At 31.1% G+C, this 20,699-nt stretch overlaps 1 protein-coding gene across 1 annotated transcript; it reads right to left on the reverse strand.

Moving 5' to 3' along the window:
• Window positions 1-5,099: 5,099 nt before the first annotated feature.
• Window positions 5,100-6,092, reverse strand: LOC111037111. The gene has a single exon (XM_022319489.1). The coding sequence runs from the start codon at window positions 6,090-6,092 to the stop codon at window positions 5,100-5,102; it is 993 nt and encodes a 330-aa protein (XP_022175181.1).
• Window positions 6,093-20,699: the final 14,607 nt, after the last annotated feature.

A 20,699-nucleotide genomic window follows, 5' to 3' on the forward strand; every position in this document is an offset into this window, starting at 1 on the left:
AAAATACCGACAGTTCAAAATACCGACAGTTCAAAATATCGACAAAATAAAATAATTTTATCTTATCTTATAAAAGTTTAATTTAGTACCTATATTATCTAAAACGCTCAATTACTTGTCCCAAGTCTCAGTGAACGATTGAACATTTCAAATGAACAAACGTATTTTTGCGTGTTAATTGTATAGTACCTTTGTTTTAAATATAAGTAAGGAGTTTTTTAATTATGAGTGAAGTATGTCAAATTATCCCATCTCAAAAAGGAAATGCCAAAATATGTGTCAAGGGATATTTAATGACAAAAGACAAGAATCGAGAGGACATATATTATTGGTGCTGCGAAAAAAGAAAACTAATGGCCTGCACAGGTAAGTTATTATTTCATTAACCGGAAAGACAAATTAATAAATTGGTTATATGACATAAGCGCCAAAGGTACGAAAATGACATATCATTTGCGCCAAAATAAATATTTTATATAAGTAGTTTTTCAAAATTGATATATCTTATAAAAATGATATTATATGTATACTATATTATATTAATATTATTTTATATAAATAGTTATTTGAAAATTGCTATTATAAAAATTATATTATGTTATAAAATTAATAAATCATAAATTATGATACATAACATTTTTTTTTTTGGTACACCTCAATGACACATTACCACTGGCCATTTCTCGTAAAAATCTATATTTTTGCTCTTTAAACAAAATACACACAACACCTATATTCGTAACAGTTTTTGTGAATTTATAACGATTTTAGTTAATTTGTTGAAATTTAAAAATATTATTCGTGGGTATTTGACATTATATACGTTAAAGACGTTTATGGGTGTCAACATTCCTTATCGATATTACCGTGCCGTTAAATTGCGATATGAAATAAGGTGATTGACGTGTACCGTGTACGTTATTATTTCGTGTACATTGTCATTGTGTGGTACCGTTTATCCAAAAAATATATGTATAATAAGTTTCATTTGGGACATACTATTATGTTAATTGATAAATGAACAAATTTCAGTGGACTCGATATTTTAACTCACATTTTAATATAAATAATAATAACAATAGAAGTAATAATTAAAAATTATTTTTAATTTTTGCGTTTCATTCATAGGACGTGCAACCACTATACTTATCAACGAAAAACATTTATTACGTAAATGTTCTGATCATAATCACGCACCTGAAGCAGCTAGGGTTGATGTATGTACTACTCTTAGCCATTTAAAAGATCAAGCACGAAATACCAATGACCAACCCTGCCAAATTATTCAAAGTTGCGTTACAAATATGCCAAGTACTGCTCATCCATACATGCCGAATAGAAATGCTCTACGGCAACAAATAAAGCGTGTTAGAAGGGAAAATACGCCATCGCAACCTCAATCATTAGAAGATCTAACAATTCCCGATTCACTGAGAACTACAATTGGCGGGGAGTTATTTTTAATTAAAGATTCAACCATTAATGATGAAAAACTTCTACTATTTTGTACTAAAAATAATGTTCAACGGCTGTCGCATGCTCGTTATTTAATTATGGATGGTACGTTTTGGACAGTCCCGACAATATTTAGACAGCTATATACCATACACGCACCTGTAGGAGGAGACAATTTTCGAGTTTTGCCACTAGCATATGCTTTAATGTCATCAAAATCTGAAACCCTGTATATACGTCTTTTTCAAGACTTAATTGATTTTTGCGAAGATAATGGCGGGCAACTAAATCCATATTGGATAATGACAGATTTTGAACAGGCGGCAATAAAGGCATCAAAAGCTGAGTTTCCTAACGTGAAAAACAAGGCATGTTTTTTTCATTTATCTCAAAGTACTTGGAGAAAAATTCAATCATCTGGCTTGGTGAATTTATATGGTACAAACGAAGAGTTTAGTTTAAAAATAAGACAAATGCTTGCCCTGGCTTTTATTCCATCTGAAAATATACCTGCAGCATTTGATGAACTTAAAGCGACATTTCCTCCTGAAGCTGAAGAAGTTGTCCAATGGTTTGAAGACAATTATGTACATGGCCGGATTCGTCGCCGAAACCAAAGAAATGGTAATATTATACGCACAGACCCACTTTTTCCGCCCAAACTTTGGTCTGTGTCAGAATTAATGGACCACGGAATTCCTAGGACACAAAATATTGTCGAAGCTTGGCATCGACGTTGGTCAACTTTGGTTGGTAAACCTCATGTTGGAGTCTATACAATGATAGAGGAGCTTCAGAAAGAACAACAACGAGTTGACTTGGAAATTGAATGCATTAATCGTGGAGAACCAAAACCGAAACAGAAAAAACAAATAATTGACAGAGAGAAAAGAATAATGACGGTATATAAAGATATATCAAATAGGAGTGTCTTAGAATTTTTACGGGGTTTGGCTCATAATATATCGATGTAGTTTTATAAGTATTAATAGTATAAATATAATGTAATTGTAGTGTAATGTATTGTTTGAGTTTTTAAATGAAATTGTTGAATAATGAACATGATAATATTATGTAAATATGTTTGGTCGGGATTTTACATGTCGGTATTATGATTTGTCGGGATTTTAAACAATCGGTACTGTGACTTGTCGGGATTTTAAACTGTCGGTATTGTGATTTGTCAGGATTTGGTATGTCGGGATTTTACATGTCGGGATTATAATTGTCGGGATTTCGACCCAGACCCGGAGCGATCAACTAATACTGTGAGTATATATTTTAAAACGTGTATTTCATGTGTATGTATTCAACTCAGAGTTCTTATCAGTTATTTCATAAGTATTGTTTGATACCTGTTGTATCCAAAAAGATGCAGTGCTAAATTTACTGTGATTTGATTATGTATCTTATTGGACACACTGCCTATTTTATTAGAAATATTCATTGTATCCTAAAAGATACATCACTTGGTATGGCAATTTTGATATGTTGTGTATTCATTTACACAACCGTAATGTACATTTTTAAATTTTATATTTTTGTATTAATTTTATAGTATCGATTAAAATGTAATAACAATATTTATCGTCTTGAATATAATTTAATATTATAGAATATTAGAATAATATGAAGTTCGTAAAATAGTTATTTGAAAATATATTTAGAGTTAGTTTATAAAAAACTTATTAAAAATTAACATGTAATTTTTTATTAAAACATAGTTTTTTTTTGTATCTAGACGTTATAATGATCCGAAATCAGGCAATATCGTCTAGGTCTGCACGACTTGTTAAAGCTGCACTACCACCCATTGATTCAGAAAGCTCCTATATTGAAAATGATTCTGATCCAACCAATACTTTATTTAAAAATCAATTAGACAGTGATAATGCTTCAGAGTGTAATGAATTTATATGCCTATTTTTGACGAAATTGGAAATCTTTTTGATGTTGATAGTATTGAAAAAAATAATGAAGTAGAACCACCACTAGATTTAACTATTACAACACCTGTAAATTTGAGCTTAATACCGATAGTTTAGAAAATTTACATGATAATTCTGTATCAATATCTGGATCAGAGAAGCGTTGTATTTCGACACCTTTCGAACAAAGGAAATCAATGAGATTAGCACATGGCATTACCTGATTCATTTTTAGAAGACCAAATGTCCCCAATCACCAATGCTCAACCTAGCGTCGAACAGTTACCAACATATCATAAAAAACAACATCAATTTGCAAGTGAAAAAATGTCATTTAAATGGTCAAACAAATTTAACTTTCCCGTAGATATTTTCCACACTATATACTTTTAAGCAAAAAATAAAAGAAATATGTATTCCTTATGAATATTTTAAAATGTTTTTTAAAGAAGACATTTTTGAATTGATTGTAACAAATACAAATTTGTACAGTTCTCAAAACTTTGGAAATCCAATCACGACAAATGTTAATGAAATAAGAAACTACATTGGAATAGAGCTACTTATGAGTATTGTGTCCATGCCCGCTTACACTGACTTTTGGTCTACAAATCTAAGATACGAACGAATAGCTAGTGTAATGCCATTAAAAAGATATCAACTACTGCGAAGACAACTGCACTTTGTTGATAATTTAACGAATGATCAATATGACCGCTATGCTAAAATAGGACCTATTTTAGAGCATGTAAGGCAAAAATTTTTATCAGTTGAACAAGGAACAAGGTTCTCCGTTGATGAAATGATGATTTCATATAAAGGAACAAAGGCTGGAACAAGAAGGTTACAGCCCGGTTACCAAAGTACTTCGCGCTTACTACGTATTACACTAACACACCGACCGACCTGTGTAAATTTGTGTAAATTGTCTACAGTTCAACTAGAATCGGTTAGGTTCGCCGAACAAATACTAGTGAGCTATGTAGTGTAGTGGTGTGTGAGTCCGTATATGTGTTTGTGTGTATACTTAAATCGAGGACGAATAGGTAACTCCATAATAAATAATGGTAACTCAAATATAAATATAATAAAAAATATGATATAATAATATAAAAAATAAGATACGGCCCTTTTGGCCCAACAAGTAAAAATATATAGTACAATTTGATAAAAAAAACAATATTGTTAACACGACGCAATGGACTATCTCACGGCGACGTACGGAGAAACACAAAAATTGCGGCGGCCGTGTTAAGCTACGCGGACAGGCGAGCTGGCGGTAGCTGATAACGCGCCGATACCTGATTTGCATAATATTATATAATTCACAAGACACAAAATATAATTAAAACAAAAATAAATATAAAAATAACGGCTGGTGTGCGCGAATGTTTGTGTGTGTGTGTGTGTGTCAATCGGCTGTTCGTCAGTAGCCGCTAGTATTTTACATTATTATTTTACGCTACGGCGGCAACATTCTCCCCCCGTTGAAAGTCTTGGGTTTCAACTGTTGTGTTGTCCTTGTCCGTGGGTAGCCTTCATAACTTGATGACTGGACGACGCATATGTGTTCCGTTTGCTGTCCTTAGTGTGGCAACCCGTACTGTACCATCGGAACCAGGATGTAATTCCACGACTATGCCTAACTTCCATTTAGCTGGAGGCATACAGTCATCCTTTATGATTACAACATCGTCCTTTACTAATTGCACGCTCTTACTCGTCCACTTGCCACGAATTGAGTTTGCGGTAAATACTCCTTTGACCAATCAAGAAATGAGATGGGGTTAATACGGCCAAGTCTGAAGGGTCGCTATTTAGGGGGGTCATCGGTCTTGAATTAAGACAAGCCTCGATTTGGCATAGTAGTGTACGCATTTCTGTGTTTGTTAGCTTATGATCCGTTATAACTCTTTTCAGGTGATGCTTCATACTCTTCACGGCACTCTCCCATATACCACCAAAATGGGGCACAGCCGGTGGATTAAAATGCCACTCAATACCGTCTTTCTCTAAGTCAACACTGGCCTTCTTCATCATTGAGACTAACTCCTTTTGAGCGCCAACAAAATTTGTTCCATTATCGCTATACATCTTAGCACATTTTCCTCTTCTAGACATAAAACAACACAATGTCGCTATAAAGGACTTACTCGAAAGATCGTCAACTAACTCCAAATGTATGGCCTTTGTGGAAAAGCAAACAAATACTGCAATCCAAGCCTTCTTAGCTGCCACGCGTCTCAATCCACTTCGAATATATATTGATCCCGCAAAATCTACACCTGTAACTGTGAAGGGTCTAGTACACTGCACTCGATCTCTTGGGAACGCTGCCATGATTGGGTGATCAAAACGTGGCTGCGCTTTCGTACATTGAACACAACGCCATACCACTGACCTTGCAGTTACTCGACCTAGCAGTGGCCAGTATAAACGCCTTACCTCAGACAACAAGAGTTGAGGTCCTTCATAGAGAAGCTCCAGATGGTATTTTTCAAATATCATACTGGTTACTTTATGAGCGGCAGGCAATACCACAGGGTGCTTACGTTTATCCGCCATGTCTGAATTGTTGAGTCTTTCACCCACCAGTATTAAACCATCGCGTAGGAAGGGATTCAAACTCCGTAACTTGCTATTTCTTGGTACTTCTTGTCCTTTTTCTAGCGACAAGATGTCTTTGCTAAAGCACTCAGCTTGAACCATTCATAACACCGTTTTTCTCGCTTTGTTCAAGTCATGTATTCTTAAAGATTGAGGTCCATTGATCTTCTTACGCAGGAACTTTGAATAGATTGTTAGCCAAGCTACTCCTCATATCATTTGGTTCCATTCTGAGTAGTGTTCTAATACATCATTTACCGAGTTGTTTGCTACAAGTACTAGTTTTACTTTACGTACTTCAGGTAGCTCTTCATTCGCGTTGACTATTTATTTATTTATTTGTATATATATAATATATACTAATTGACGCCAAACGGCTTTTATAACAGTATGGATAAAGATATTACAAAATAAAGTATTATGGATTAGACAAATATAAGTAAATATAGTAATAATATAATTTGTGTGTTAAAATTAAAAGCTAATGTGATGTGTGAGTCTAGGTACGAAATTATTGGTTTTTATTAAATATGGACATCATTCTTGTTATAGGAGCATATTTTGCAAAATTGCTTCGGCCTAACGGTATATAAAAAAATCTTTATTACGGGTATTACCAGGGATATGAATGCTCAGTCGTTCCAATAAACGAGGTGCGTCTATCTTGCCATCAATCAGTGATTGAATAAAACAACAACTATAAGTGATGTGACGTTCAGAAAGTGACTTGAATTTAAACAAATACTTAATTCTACTACAGTCGTGAGGAGGGTGCGTAACATTGAGGCTATGCCCTGCGAAACTTAGGAAGCGGTTTTGGACTTTATAAAGTCTCTACATGTTACTCTTTGTGTAAGGAGACCAGACGACAACACCGTACTCCAAGAGCGATCTTATATGGGAGTTGTAGAGTACAGAAAGGCATTTCGGGTTATCAAAGTTTATAAAATGTCTTCTAATAAAGCCGAGTACGCGTAGCACTTTAGCGGCAACAGAGTCAATATGTGGTCGAAAATCTAGTGATGGAACATAAGTAAATCCGAGGTCTTTTATTTGATTAACGCGTTCAAGTGGTTGCCCGTTTAAACAGTAATCAAAATCAAGAAATCTCCGAGAACGGTTGAAAGAAATAATTTTGCGTTTGTTTGTGTTCAGTAATAATCCGAAAATATTGCACCAATTTGCAAATTTGTCTAAAACATTCTGTAGGATAACACAATCTTCTATAGCTGAAATAGAATAGAAGATTTTCGCATCATCTGAAAAGAGCAATGCCCGACCCGGTGTGAGTGTGTGATTATAGAGAAGACGTTATTGATGAAGATGTTAAATAGTAAGGGAACTAAATGGCTACTTTGTGGAACCCCAGATAACACTCGATAGTTTTTGGATGTTGTGTTAAAAAGGTTAATAAATTGATAGCGATCGTGTAAGTATGAAGTTAGCCAGGATAGGAAAGATTAGGATTTAAGATCCAATCCTTCTCATTTTTTTCCAACCAAGTGGGTCCCTTCCACCACAATTTTGCCTCTAAAAGCTCCCTTGGCCCCAAACCTCTTGAAGGGATATCCGCTGGGTTTTCATGTGTTCCTTTATGGTTCCACTGGTTGATCTATGTAACATCCATGATTTGAGCTATTCAATTTGCAACATATGTTTTTAGCCGGCTGCTCTCGCTATTTAACCACCCTAGCACTATAGTTGAGTCCGTTCAAAGCTTAAACTGATGAATGTTGATTTGCCATGACTCCGCAACTCGGTGAGCCAGCTCCGCTAATAATAATGCACCGTTTAACTCAAGGCGTGGGATTGTGCTGCCTTTTAGTGGGGCCACTCGAGTTTTAGCGCATAGAAGTCTGGAATGCCATTCACCATCGCTGCTCTGAGTACGAATATAGATACAGGCTCCATATACTTCCTCCGAGGCGTCGAAAAATCCATGTACATCTATGATCTCGGTGCGCTCGGGAATAGCTTTTCTGGGAATAGACAATTCCTTTAGCTGCTCAAGCTCATCATAAAAACGAATCCATCTTTGGTGAATGTCTACCGGAAGCCGTGCATCCCAGTCTATCTTCATAGACCACAACTGTTGTAAGAATATTTTTCCTTTCACTAAAACTGGCGACAGGAACCCAAGTGGATCGAAAATGTTATTCAGGTCAGAGAGTATAGTTCTCTTCGATAACGCACCTTCTGATGATCTTGCTACGATGTCATATTGAAAATGGTCTGCGACTGGTTTCCACTGCAACCCGAGTGACTTCGTCTCCTATATCTAATACGAACAAAGGATCGTCAACACACTTGGACATGTTTCGCAAAACACATTCAGAGTTGGAACACCATTTCCTTAATGGTAACTTTGCTGAGTTTAGCACTGGGCTAACATCTATTTGCAACCGACAGCAGTCATTCTCTGTATCGGCTCCCGTCATTAGATCATCCATATAGAAATCTTCGGCAATCACCTTTGAAGCTTTCGGTAATTCCTGCTCAACACTTTTTGCGAGTGCTATAAGACAGTAGGTTAACAGAAATGAGGCAGGAGTTGTTCCATACGTGACTGTAGTTAGCTGGTACGACCGTAGTAATTCTTCTGGGCTGGATCTCCGGTTTACGTCGTTAGAGCTGGTTAGTTATTTGAGCAAATAATTTGGAATTTTAAGTTTAGGCACTATCCAACAGAATAGATTACGGGGATGCAAAATTATACCTGATAAATAGTTATTAAAAAAAGGTAGAGGAAATTATTCAAAAAAATCTGATAGTAAAAAAAATATATCTGTTGTTAAATGGGTTGACAATAAATGCGTGACTTTGGTTAGTTCTTTTGTTCCAACGATTGAAACAAGAGAAATAGTTCGACGGTACGACAAAAATGTAAAGTGAAGAATAGATGCGAGTTGTCCGTAGGTAATTAAAGAATATAACACTAATATGGGAGGTGTTGATTTAGTGGACATGTTAGTATCGTTGTATAGAACTGGTATTAAATAACACCGTTGGTATATAGCGATATTTTCTCTACTACTAGATGTCTGTGTAAATAATGCCTGGATATTATATAGAAGATATCATACACAATTGTTTGGATCAGAAAAAAAACATATGCCTTTGAAGGATTTTAAATATTCTATAGCCAAAACACTACTTACACAATTTAGAATAGGAAGACCAAAAAACATACTGATAGTAAGCAAATGCATTCAAAAACCCACTCCAAAACCAATGACCAATACACGTCTTGACAATATTGACCACTTGCCTCGGCTATCGAACGATTGAGAACGTTATACCTTTTTGGCCGAACGATTGAGAACACTTAAAAATAACAAAGAACTTACCACTGACCCTAAAAAAACCCAAGAAAGAATACGATTGAGAACGAATTTACGTTGCCATATCATTTATTATTTATTATTTAACAAATATTCTAGAAAAAAGTCATATGTAATATAAATATGTTTAAAATTTTTTTAAAAAATGTAGTATTATAAAAATATGTAAAAAAAAAAGTAAAAAATATAATACCTATGTATAAAAAATGTAATGAAAAATGAGTTAGGTACCTATGTATTAGCATCAATCGTTCAGCCCAAAAGGTATAACGTTCTTTATCGTTCGATAGCCGATTATCGTGCTCAAACTATCTTTCGATAACATTTGGCAACGTTGGAAAAAAAAAGACATATCGAGCGTTCTCAATCGTGTTACCAAAAATAACGTTCTCAACCGTAACGTTCTCAATCGTATTTTACCGCTTGCCTCTACATGTAACAAAAGGGTTTCCGCCAGACCTTTTTATACTTGGGTATAAGGCTTATCGATTCCGCTAGTATCAATTCCACCAGTGCAGGTGGCCTAAAAACGACCTATCGATTCCGCCAGGGAAAAAATAAATAATAATCTTATATTAATTTATATTAAAATTAAATTTGACTTATTTTGTAGATACCTATATTATTATTATGAAATTTTATTTATTTAAATATATTGTATTATTTTATGTATATATTAATTCACATTGCATTAGTTTGGCATCCATCATACTATAAAAATATCATGGTATAACTTAAAACTATATTTGACTAAATTAATTGTATTATTATATATAATATATATACATATATATATTGTATTGTATTAATTATTAAACTGATTATTAATTTTATTTTTATATATATTATTATTATAACAGAAACAGGTTAACAGCAGCAGTTTCCAGGTCGAGGTAGAAATTGGTAGGTGGCGGGATCGATAGGTTGTTTTTAGACTACCTGAACTGGCGGAATCGATGCTAAATTGGCGGAATCGATAGGTCCCCGTAACAAAAGGTCGATGTGTACTCCGTGCTAAAGAGTAAAGGACAAACCGTAATGAGTTGCATTAAGTGTGAAAAAATACTGTGTATAAATAATACGAGAAATTGTTTTTATACATATCATAAGGAAAAATAATGAAAATAGCCTACTGTTGAAACTTATGGAACAAATTTTCTTATTTAAAATTACCAATGTTATTAAATAATTTTTTTTTTGGTATGTTTTTATTGAAAAAGTTAGCGTATAGGGTATTATGTATTTTTTAATTTTATTTTTGATACATTTTTCGATTGTTATAAATGTTATAATGATTTACAATATACAAAGTTAAGATTTTCATTTTATTTTATGTTAATTATGTTTTTAAATACTTGTTATTTTTAATATCAATTAGGTATATAATTATTTTGTAAAAATGTTGCTACATATTCAATAAATACCTTATAAAGATTAATTTAATTTTTACCATTAATAAATTATTATTTTTATATCAAATTATTTTTTTTTATTATAATGTTTATAAGACTTAAATGAAACATTAGAATACATACTTTAAAGCAATGTATTTTAAAAGATACAACAATGAATTATGAAATTCATAGCATTGTATCTTTTTGGATACATTCTTAATTTTTAGTTCACATAGTATTGTATCTAAAAAGATACAATTAGGGAATTTAGATTTCATGGCAATGTGTCTTTAAAGATACAAGTTATAACTCAAAAACGGTTTGCTAAAAACTAAAAATGACCTCAAAAATGGACTCAGGGTAGTCAATTTACTCTAATTTGACCGTTTACATAATTTTAAAAGATCATTTTTAAGTTTGCCAAAAGTAAAGCAATAAAATACTATTTTTTTTCATTAGTTTATCATTACATATTTAAAATTCATATAGTGAAAATCGTCTGTATGAATATAATTAATTTAGTATATTTTATTTTCTAAGTGTCGATATACACATTTTTAAATAAAGCAGACATTGAAATTCTTTATTTATTTTAAGTTTTTTTAATATAGTAGGTAGCTTTGTCATTACAGTCCAAATATAATAAAATACATATAATATGTTAAATGTAAAAAACTAGAATAAATAATTTAAGATTTATAACTTAAGAAGCTAATTCTAAAACTAATTATTAAAAAGTGTTGTGGTTTGTCATAGTTACAATAAAGTGAATTGTATAAATTTATAATAACACAAGTTTTTATATTTATTAATTGTTTAAATGTAACAATATACCTATGTAGTATGTTTGAAATATATTATACAATATAATTTTGGAAATTAATAATACATAAATATATAATATGCAAGTATAATATACTTATAGTATAGCCGTATAGGTATTTAATATTATATCAAATTTAGGTAATCATTTATTGGCTCATATTTACCATTCTTTCTTTAAACGACACTTTTCCTGCTTTATTAAAATACTGTTTAAATTTGTCTCTTACGTCTTTAGCATTTTGAGCTGTATAATGTGTTGTTTTTTGGATTGGTAACATTTCCCCAATTTGATGCCATTGTCCTAGTGTTATATTACCTGTATCTCTAAATTTTCTGTATCTAATTGATTAGAAGAAGTATAAAAGTTGCTTGAGTTTCTTCGTAAAAAATTATATAACACACAACTGGCCATTACAATTGTATCTACATTTCGAACGTCAATATTCAATGGTTGTAAAATAACCTCAAATCTTGCAGCTAAAATAACACAACGGTTCTAAAACTGTGGTGATAGCGGCGATACTGATGAAAAGGTTGTCGTAAAAAATAAAATCATTTTAAAATTTGATTAAAGGAATTTGTTATTTTAATTGTTAATATTCATATATTATGACGTATAATATAATATTATTTAATATGTATGATAGTATGTATTATTCATTATGTGAGAGCGAAGCGAACATCAATTTTTTTTACTTCTGTAAAACAAACAGTATGTGTAACTCTTATATTTCTTTAGAGCAAGCTCTGCAGTCTATAGTTAAAAATATGTTCTTCTCGACCAGCACTATACTGTGAATAAGGTTTCATAAAGTTTTCCATCAAGGGGAAGGCTTCATCGCCTAAGAAAACATAAGGTAAATCACATTCACTTAGTGGTGGTGACTGAGGTTGTGGTATTTTCAATTGTTTTTTTTCAAGTAATCTATAGAAATCTGTTTCTTACAGGACACCTCTATCACTTACTCTTCCATTAGTACCACTATGCACGTAAAGAAATTCATTTTTGCGTTTACTACTGCAAAAAGTACAACACTAAATGTTCCTTTATAATTATAAAAATTTCTTATTTCGCTATTTGGAGGTTTATTTATGAGAACATGCTTCCCATTTATAGCTCCTAGGCAATTATCAAAATCCCATGACGTCTTAAATTCTAAAGCTACTTGTTTCTATTCATTTTCACATTTTGGCATCTATAAAAAAATGGAGTACTATGTAAAATACAACGGATTATAGATTGTAAAATTTATAAAAACAAATATTTATTACATACTTATTATGTAAATAATATAGTACTCCATTATTTCAGTGTTTAAGGAATTAAAATGTATTATAAATATGATTTTTATTATACTATGTTTTTAATCAACTTAAAAAACCAATCGTAAATAACGAATCGTTTTCATTTTTATCACACATAATTTTTTTGATAAGTAATTGAAATATAAATCCCCGAGACATCGACCCTAAGAAAAAAAATCCCCAGACTAAAATATTACTCAAAACCACATGAAAATGTTTGAAGAAAAATTTATTTATTTTTTTTATTTTTTATTTAGAGCTTTCAACATTATACAATATAGCTCGACAATTACCAGAAGTATTATACAATAGATAATTGTTACGGTTAAATGTAATTTTAAATAAATTCGAAATAAAATAATCAACAAACAGATGTGATAGGTAGATAAAAGGCGGAAGAATGATAAAATTTAATTGGAATAATTAACTATATATAATTATAGGAATTGATTGTGAGGTGGAACATAATAAGGATGATGTATGGAGTGGATGTGCAAGGAGGGGAGATAGAATTAATCAGGGAACCAAGGTGATTGAAGATAAACATTTATTTAGGACTGATGTTAAAAGTGGATTGATAATGGCTGTAAATTCATCGAGAAATTTAGCTATTATTTGGTTGTCCGGTGATATGACTGGAAACTGGTTAGCCGTGATCTTAGCCTGAGAGTGAGGTTGCATGGAGGAAACTTGAGTAGGAGGAATCGGCGGGATCCGTTTTGTTGTGGTTGATTTGAGAATGATGAAGTCCATTTTCTTGAAAATTTGGCATCTTTTATATGAAGAAGTGTGGGGCCCAGAACATAAGGCTCATTTAGCTGGTAGGAGGCGATCTTAAGTACATTCCAAAGACAGGTGATTTTCACCACACTTAACGCAGCGCGGCTTATTCTCACAGTAATTCTTTGTGCGTCCAAATGACCAAATGATTGACATTTATGACACCTGTTATATTGGAGCATAGTACGTAGTTTTATTAGAGTAATATGATATGTATACTGGCGTACGTGACTACGGGAACGGACGCTCGAGCTGGAATCTGCTTATCCAGCAATTCCTACCCTGGTCAAGGGCGCCCGCAGGATAAAATCCCACCAGGGGCAAGATCAAAATTATTATTTTAAATCTTAATATATTTCTAGTGTTTTTTATTCTAAAATAGCATAACCTACATTAAACAGAAAAAAACATTATGTCATCACATTATGTTATAATTAATATGCGTGGCGCCGTGGCATTAAATAAACAATAGTTTAAAAAAATTCCCAGTAGGGGCAATGGCCCCTTTGCCCCCCCCCTGCGGGCGCCCTTGACCCTGGTCGTTGCACAGAGGGCTCCATAGTCACGGCCGCCCAGTCAGTCGTAGAGTTATACGCAATCAGGCAGAACCTCATTTATTATACAGAAAATCTATGTAATAAGTCTAGAGTAATAAATTAAGCATTTATGATACAGTACATTGTAGTTTTCATAATAATAAACAAATCTTTTTAGAGGATTTCCTCATTTTAAAAAAAATCACAAATATCAGTCAAAGATTCTTTATATCTTACCCATTTTAATTAATATTATTTTTATAGATTTGGTACTCCATCAGAAACACAAAAGACAGACTTTGTGAGATCAATTGTTGAAATGATAACTGATGATTTGCAACCACTATCGTTTGTTGAAAATAGTGGATTTCAAAAAGTTATTCGATTGCTTGATTCAAGGTACTTAGAGCTTTTACCAAGTGGCCGAACACTAACAAGAAGTAGCTTACCTGAACTATACTCTACTACCAATATTAAACTACAAGATATTTTGAACAAATCAAGCTATATTTTTATTACTTCGGATATTTGGACATCATTAAATACAGATTCGTTTATGACTATTACTGTCCACACGTTTGATAGTGCTTTCGTTCTTAAAACATTTGTATTATGCACTTAAAAATTAGAAAATAGTTATACAGGGGAATATCTTAGTCAAATGTTGGAAAGTTTATTTAATGAATGGGGAATTAGACACAAAATTGTAGCAATTGTAACATATTCAGGGGCTAATATTAAATCTGCCGTAAACAAATTACGAATACCACACATACCTTGTACAAAATGTACAGCGCACATATTAAATTTAATTGTTACCTAAGCTTTAATATTTAGAAGTTCATATGGCGACAATGATGTTTTAGAACCTAATGAATGTCAAAATCTAAATGATTTATAGAAGAAGTGTCGTTCCATTGTGACATATTAAAAAAAAAGTTAAGTTGCAAATAGGAAATTAGCCGAAAAATTAACACAGTTAGGAGCTTCAAAATTAAAACTTAAACAAGACGTGTCAACAAGATAGAACAGTAGCATATTGATGTTGGAAAGACTGGTCGAATTAAAAGAAAAATTGACCTATGCTATGCTTTCCTTAAAGGATGGACCTGTAATGTTAAATGCGTAAGAATGGGGAGTAATAGAAGATATTATCCCCATATTAAAACCATTTGAAGTGTTGACTACTGAGTTATCAGGAGAGAACTATCCGACATTGGCAAGGTTAGTATTTCATTAGTAAGAGGTAAGTAAGAAATTCAAAAAAATTTAATTAATTAATAAATAATTAAACCAATATTTTTAAGTTTACACATTTCTCTAGTATAAAAACCAATGAGAACATACTTAGGTCAGCTACTCAAGAAAAAATTGCTGGAAAATTTAAATAGTCGTTTTAAACTCATTGAAGAGCAAAATCCTAAACCTGCATTTTCAAGAGCTACTCTACTTGACCCTCGTTTTAAAAAATTGGCATTTCAGCATACAATTAATGCTGAAAACGTAAAAAAGAGTATTACAGATGAACTATCTTTACTAATCAGTGAAAATTTGAATGGTAAGGAATTAATAATATTAATACATTTTTTTTACATAAAAAATTTTGATTAATTATTAAAATGTATGTTTTTTAACATTACAGAAGAAAATTCTAATATTTCTGAAACTCATGAAATTCAAACCATCTCTAATAATGAAGCCGTCGATTTATGGAGTTTCTTAGATGATAAACTGAATACAGAACAAACTCAAGTTACATCAGTAAGCACTGCGGATAACATTTTAAAACAATATTTCAGTCTACCACACTCCAATAGAAAATCAAAGCCAATCGATTTTTGGATCAAACACAAAATACTGTTGGACGAATTATTCAACTTAGCATTGAAGTATTTAGTGATCCCTGCTACCTCCCCATTTTTTCAAAAGCAGGTGAAATCATGTCAGCAAAAAGAAATAGAACACATCCATAAAATTTAAATATGTTAATATTTTTAAACAAAAATTTAAAACAGTTGTACATTTGTATTTATTTTTCCTAGTTATGTTTTTTGTTATATTGTTGAATTAAAGTAATTCATGCTAAAGTTTGCAATCAGTCCAATAAAAATCAGTTGAATAATAAAAAAAAACAAATTGAATAATGATAATAAGTTAAATAATAAAAATAAATCAAATAATAATAATTAGACGAATAATAAAAATAAGTCAAATAATAATAATTAGTCGAATAATATAAATAAGTCGAGTAATAATAATGTTCGAGTAACTAAATTAGTCATATGGTACCAGCAAAAACTAGATGGGGTTCTCATGTGGCTTGTCTTGGAAATATTTTAGATAATAAAAGTGCTCTGCAATTATTTGCTATTGATGATAGAGTTGTAAAAGTATTATCTGAAGGTACAAAAAAAGAATTACTTTGTGATACATTTTGGAAAGGTATCATACAGATCCATAGACTCCTTAAACCTGTTGCTGATTGGATAACAGTAATTGAGGGGTTCTTTTCCAAAACAACCTATTTCCAAAAACATGATTTTTCAAAAAGACCAATTCTCTATTACAACATTATTGAAAGTTTAATATTTAATTGATCTATGGTTCTATAAGTAGAATTAAAAAATTAACTCATTTTTTAATTTTAATTTAATAAAAAGTTATTTCTTATACCTTTTTTTAATGATTTTATACATCAATTTTGTGCAAAACGTACTATTTCCTGGAAATAGTCTGCTTTGGAAAAAACAAAATGGAAATTGTCTGTTTTGCACAAAAATACTTATTTTTTTCCAAAACTTCCTATTTCTAAAAATGGTTCATTTTAGGAACATTATTAGGTATTTTAAAAAGTAAAATATTCCTATGGATAAGACATATTATTATGCTTGAAGTTTTAACATTTAGGTATGAAATCAAACTTAAACAATAAATACACTTAAATAATTATTGAATATTAAATGTATATTTTTTTTTAAAAGGGTAAAAAGACATATTATGAACATTGCATTATTGCAAAAAATTACAATTTATTATATTTTCTACAATACTTTATTTTATTGTTCATCTTCATTGTAGTATGGTGTACCTTCTTAATCTTCATTAAAAGCATTATTTTCAATAGTTGTTTGTAATAAAATGTCATCATAAAATTGTTTTGCGTCAGGGGGTATAGTAAAAAATTTCATTAGACCAGACACATCAATCCTTTTAGCATCCTTGACATGACTTTGTTTTGGTAAAAGTTCCAAATATTCACCAAAAACACTGAGATCAGCATTTATTTTTAAAACATTAACTCTAACTGGTGTATCAGTGTATGATGGTGATACTCCAACAGTTTTTAATCCTTTTATGTAAGAAAAGCATTTTTGTTCGGTAGATTTAAAACCTAAGATTGATTTTAATAATTTTGAAGCTGCATTTTTGTAATTATACACTGAAAAATCTTTTCCATAAACAAAGACTGTGGATTCTTCTTTAAACACTTCATAATATTGATTTGGTGATACAATGTTTTCTTTTTTTCTTAATTTTTGTTCAATTCTTCCAAACACCCTGTCTGGTGGCATATAACTGTGACCACGGACAGGAAATATATGGTTAACTTCATTAAATATTGTGGTTTTATAGTTAACATAATATAAAAGAGTTGTTATCATGTATTTATTTTTGTTTTGTGCAGAACACGAGTCAGAAAATAAGTTTAATGTTTTTGGATAGTTTTCAGGAGGTAGTTCTACCTTTATTTTATTTTCTAAATTAGTTAGGAATGACATTAAAGCAGAACATACTTCATCTGGCCCTCTTCCACTCTCAGTTTCTAACCAAGTATATGTATAGCAAGTACTAGGATTTTCAATACCTTTAGAGTTTATGACAAATGTAATATTGTACAGCCATACTTGACGACAGTAAAACACATCTGTAACACTAAGTTTGGGAAGAGGCTGTGTCTGCATCATATCAAATGCAACAGATATTATGTTATCAGACTTAGAAGCCATTTTTTCAAAAAAAAGTTTAGATTTTTTTGAGTGAGTTTGTAACTTAAACTTAATTTCTTCTTTTTTATTTGGGTCAACTTCTTCTTTTATTTGTTTTTTCATTTCAGTGCAAAGTGAACACACATCCTGTCTAGGATGGCCAAAACTAATATTAAATTTTGACACAAAAATATGATAATATTTACTAAATGAAGCAACTGGTTGATTATTGTTCTGTCTGAATGTTTTCCATGCATTAAACATAATATTCACTGATATTCAATGGCCCCTTTGCCCCCCCCCCCCTGCGGGCGCCCTTGACCCTGGTCGTTGCACAGAGGGCTCCATAGTCACGGCCGCCCAGTCAGTCGTAGAGTTATTCAGATAACGTTTACGAAGGACATATTTTAGCTGGGTTTGATCAATATAGAGTTAAGGAAGGATTGTGGAGCAAATCATTCATCTGGGATACTGTCAGCAAAATATCAGCTACAACTTGGTGGAATGGTTTGTGTTCATCTTCTAAATTATCCATAATTGCAACAAGGATAATTCAACTTCCTGCAACGTCAGCCGCATGTGAAAGAACATTTAGTTCATATGGAAATATTCACACAGCAAAGAGAAATCGACTCACTAATGATCATGCTGGGAAGTTAGTCTATATTAATCATAATTTGAGACTATTGAAGAAAAATGTTGAAAATAAACCTACAATGATACAAAGTGTGTTGTCTGTTTTAGTAAATTCACTGCCATTAAATAATGATGATAATATTTCTGATTGCTTATTAGAGTCAGGCCCTAATAAAAGAATCAAGAAAAATCAAGATTTAGTGGTATCTAGTGAAAGTGAAGAAGAACTGGGATTTTTAAATAACGATGATAATTCTGATGAAAGTAGTGTTCAGAATCTTGAAGATAAATATAAAAATGGAGACTTTGCTATAGTTAAATATGAAGGGGAATTTTTTCCAGGTGTTGGAAATGATACAAGCCAGAGTTCAGCTTTAGTAAGTGTGATGGTGATGAGCGGGTCTGGATGGAAATGGCCTACTTCAAAAGATGAAATTTGGTAAAAGTATGATGATATAATGCAGTTGATTAAATCTCCAGAGGTAAAAAGTTCTAGAGGAGTTTGTGATGTCCCAGAAATAGATTACAGACAATTTTAAATTATGAATAAGAAATATCTTACTTACAAATCTACCTTTTTTTTTTTAGTTTAATATATTTTTTAAAAGAACTGTTTTTTATTTACATATTAAAAACTAACAAGAATGTTAGATGTAAAATAATTAGCAACTGTGTGATCTATATATATTTTTTAAGTTTGATATATTAATTTGTTAATTATAATATAAGCGTTTAATTTGTACATACATAGTAACATGATGTTACCACTTACAACCAAATACCAACTAACAAAAGACTGTTTGATTTAAAATAATTACCTACTTTGTGATCTATATATATTTTTTAAGTTTGATATATATATTATTTTTTATTTTCTAAGATAAGCGATTAATTTGTACTTACATAGTAATAAGTTGTTACCACTTACTACCAAGTACTAACTAACAAAAGACTGTTAGAATTAAAATTGTTTCAATATTTTATTATTTTCAAATTCAAATATATTCAAATACTTTATAAAATGTCTGTTTCATTTTTATTTAAATTGTAATAAGTATAATGTATTAATATCAGAGTCAAACAAAACACTTATAATAGAAAAAATTATAATTTGGTTAAAATTGTGGAAGTGACTCAACCAATAAATTACATAAAAATCAATAATTGTAATTTGTAGCAAAACAATTATTTATACACTCAACATTTACACTGAAGTAAAAATACATTTTTAATAAAAGAAAAAAATGCACATTAATGGGTATAAATGGTAATAAAAGTACATAGTTTAAAATATAACTATGAATATATGAATAATAATATCATTACAAGTTATAAGTTATAACTATAACTATATAATATCAAAAGATTTATTTGATAAGAAATTAATATTATAAATTATAAAATTTTCAAAATTTTCATGTTTTTGAAAATGTTCATGAAAATTTACATCACTAGGTACTACCGACCTACCGACTAAATCGGTAGTAATTAGTCACTAATGCCCATCACTAGACTTCCATCTATGAGTATAAGGTCTAAAGTTATCCCATTTCTATTGTCACAAATAACAATAATTTCAAGACTCTACATTTATATACTATTTATTATATGTATATTATATTAGTAAAATAAAATGTGTTTATTATAGTTGGACTAAAATCATTAATTAGTCAAAATTAATTGTCAAAAGAAATCATAAAACTATTATTTAAATGTATGAAATAAATATTAAATAGTTTACAAAACTAAATATTTTTGATCCTGTACTCTATCTAATATTATCGAGTGCCCAATGTATCATCGTTGTTTATTTAGGTAGACTTTTCATTGTTAAAATGTGCGATGCCCGCAAACAACCAACCACATTATTTACCTCAGTTATTCATAGTTTACAAATGATTAACTC

The sequence above is a fragment of the Myzus persicae genome, unplaced genomic scaffold (assembly GCF_001856785.1).
Source record: "Myzus persicae strain clone G006 unplaced genomic scaffold, MPER_G0061.0, whole genome shotgun sequence".
Lineage (NCBI taxonomy): Eukaryota > Metazoa > Arthropoda > Insecta > Hemiptera > Aphididae > Myzus > Myzus persicae.

What these genes read in the sequence shown, in the direction of transcription:
- LOC111037111 (XM_022319489.1), bottom strand. Translation starts at nt 6,092, where the DNA reads ATGGTTCAAGCTGAGTGCTTTAGCAAAGACATCTTGTCGCTAGAAAAA.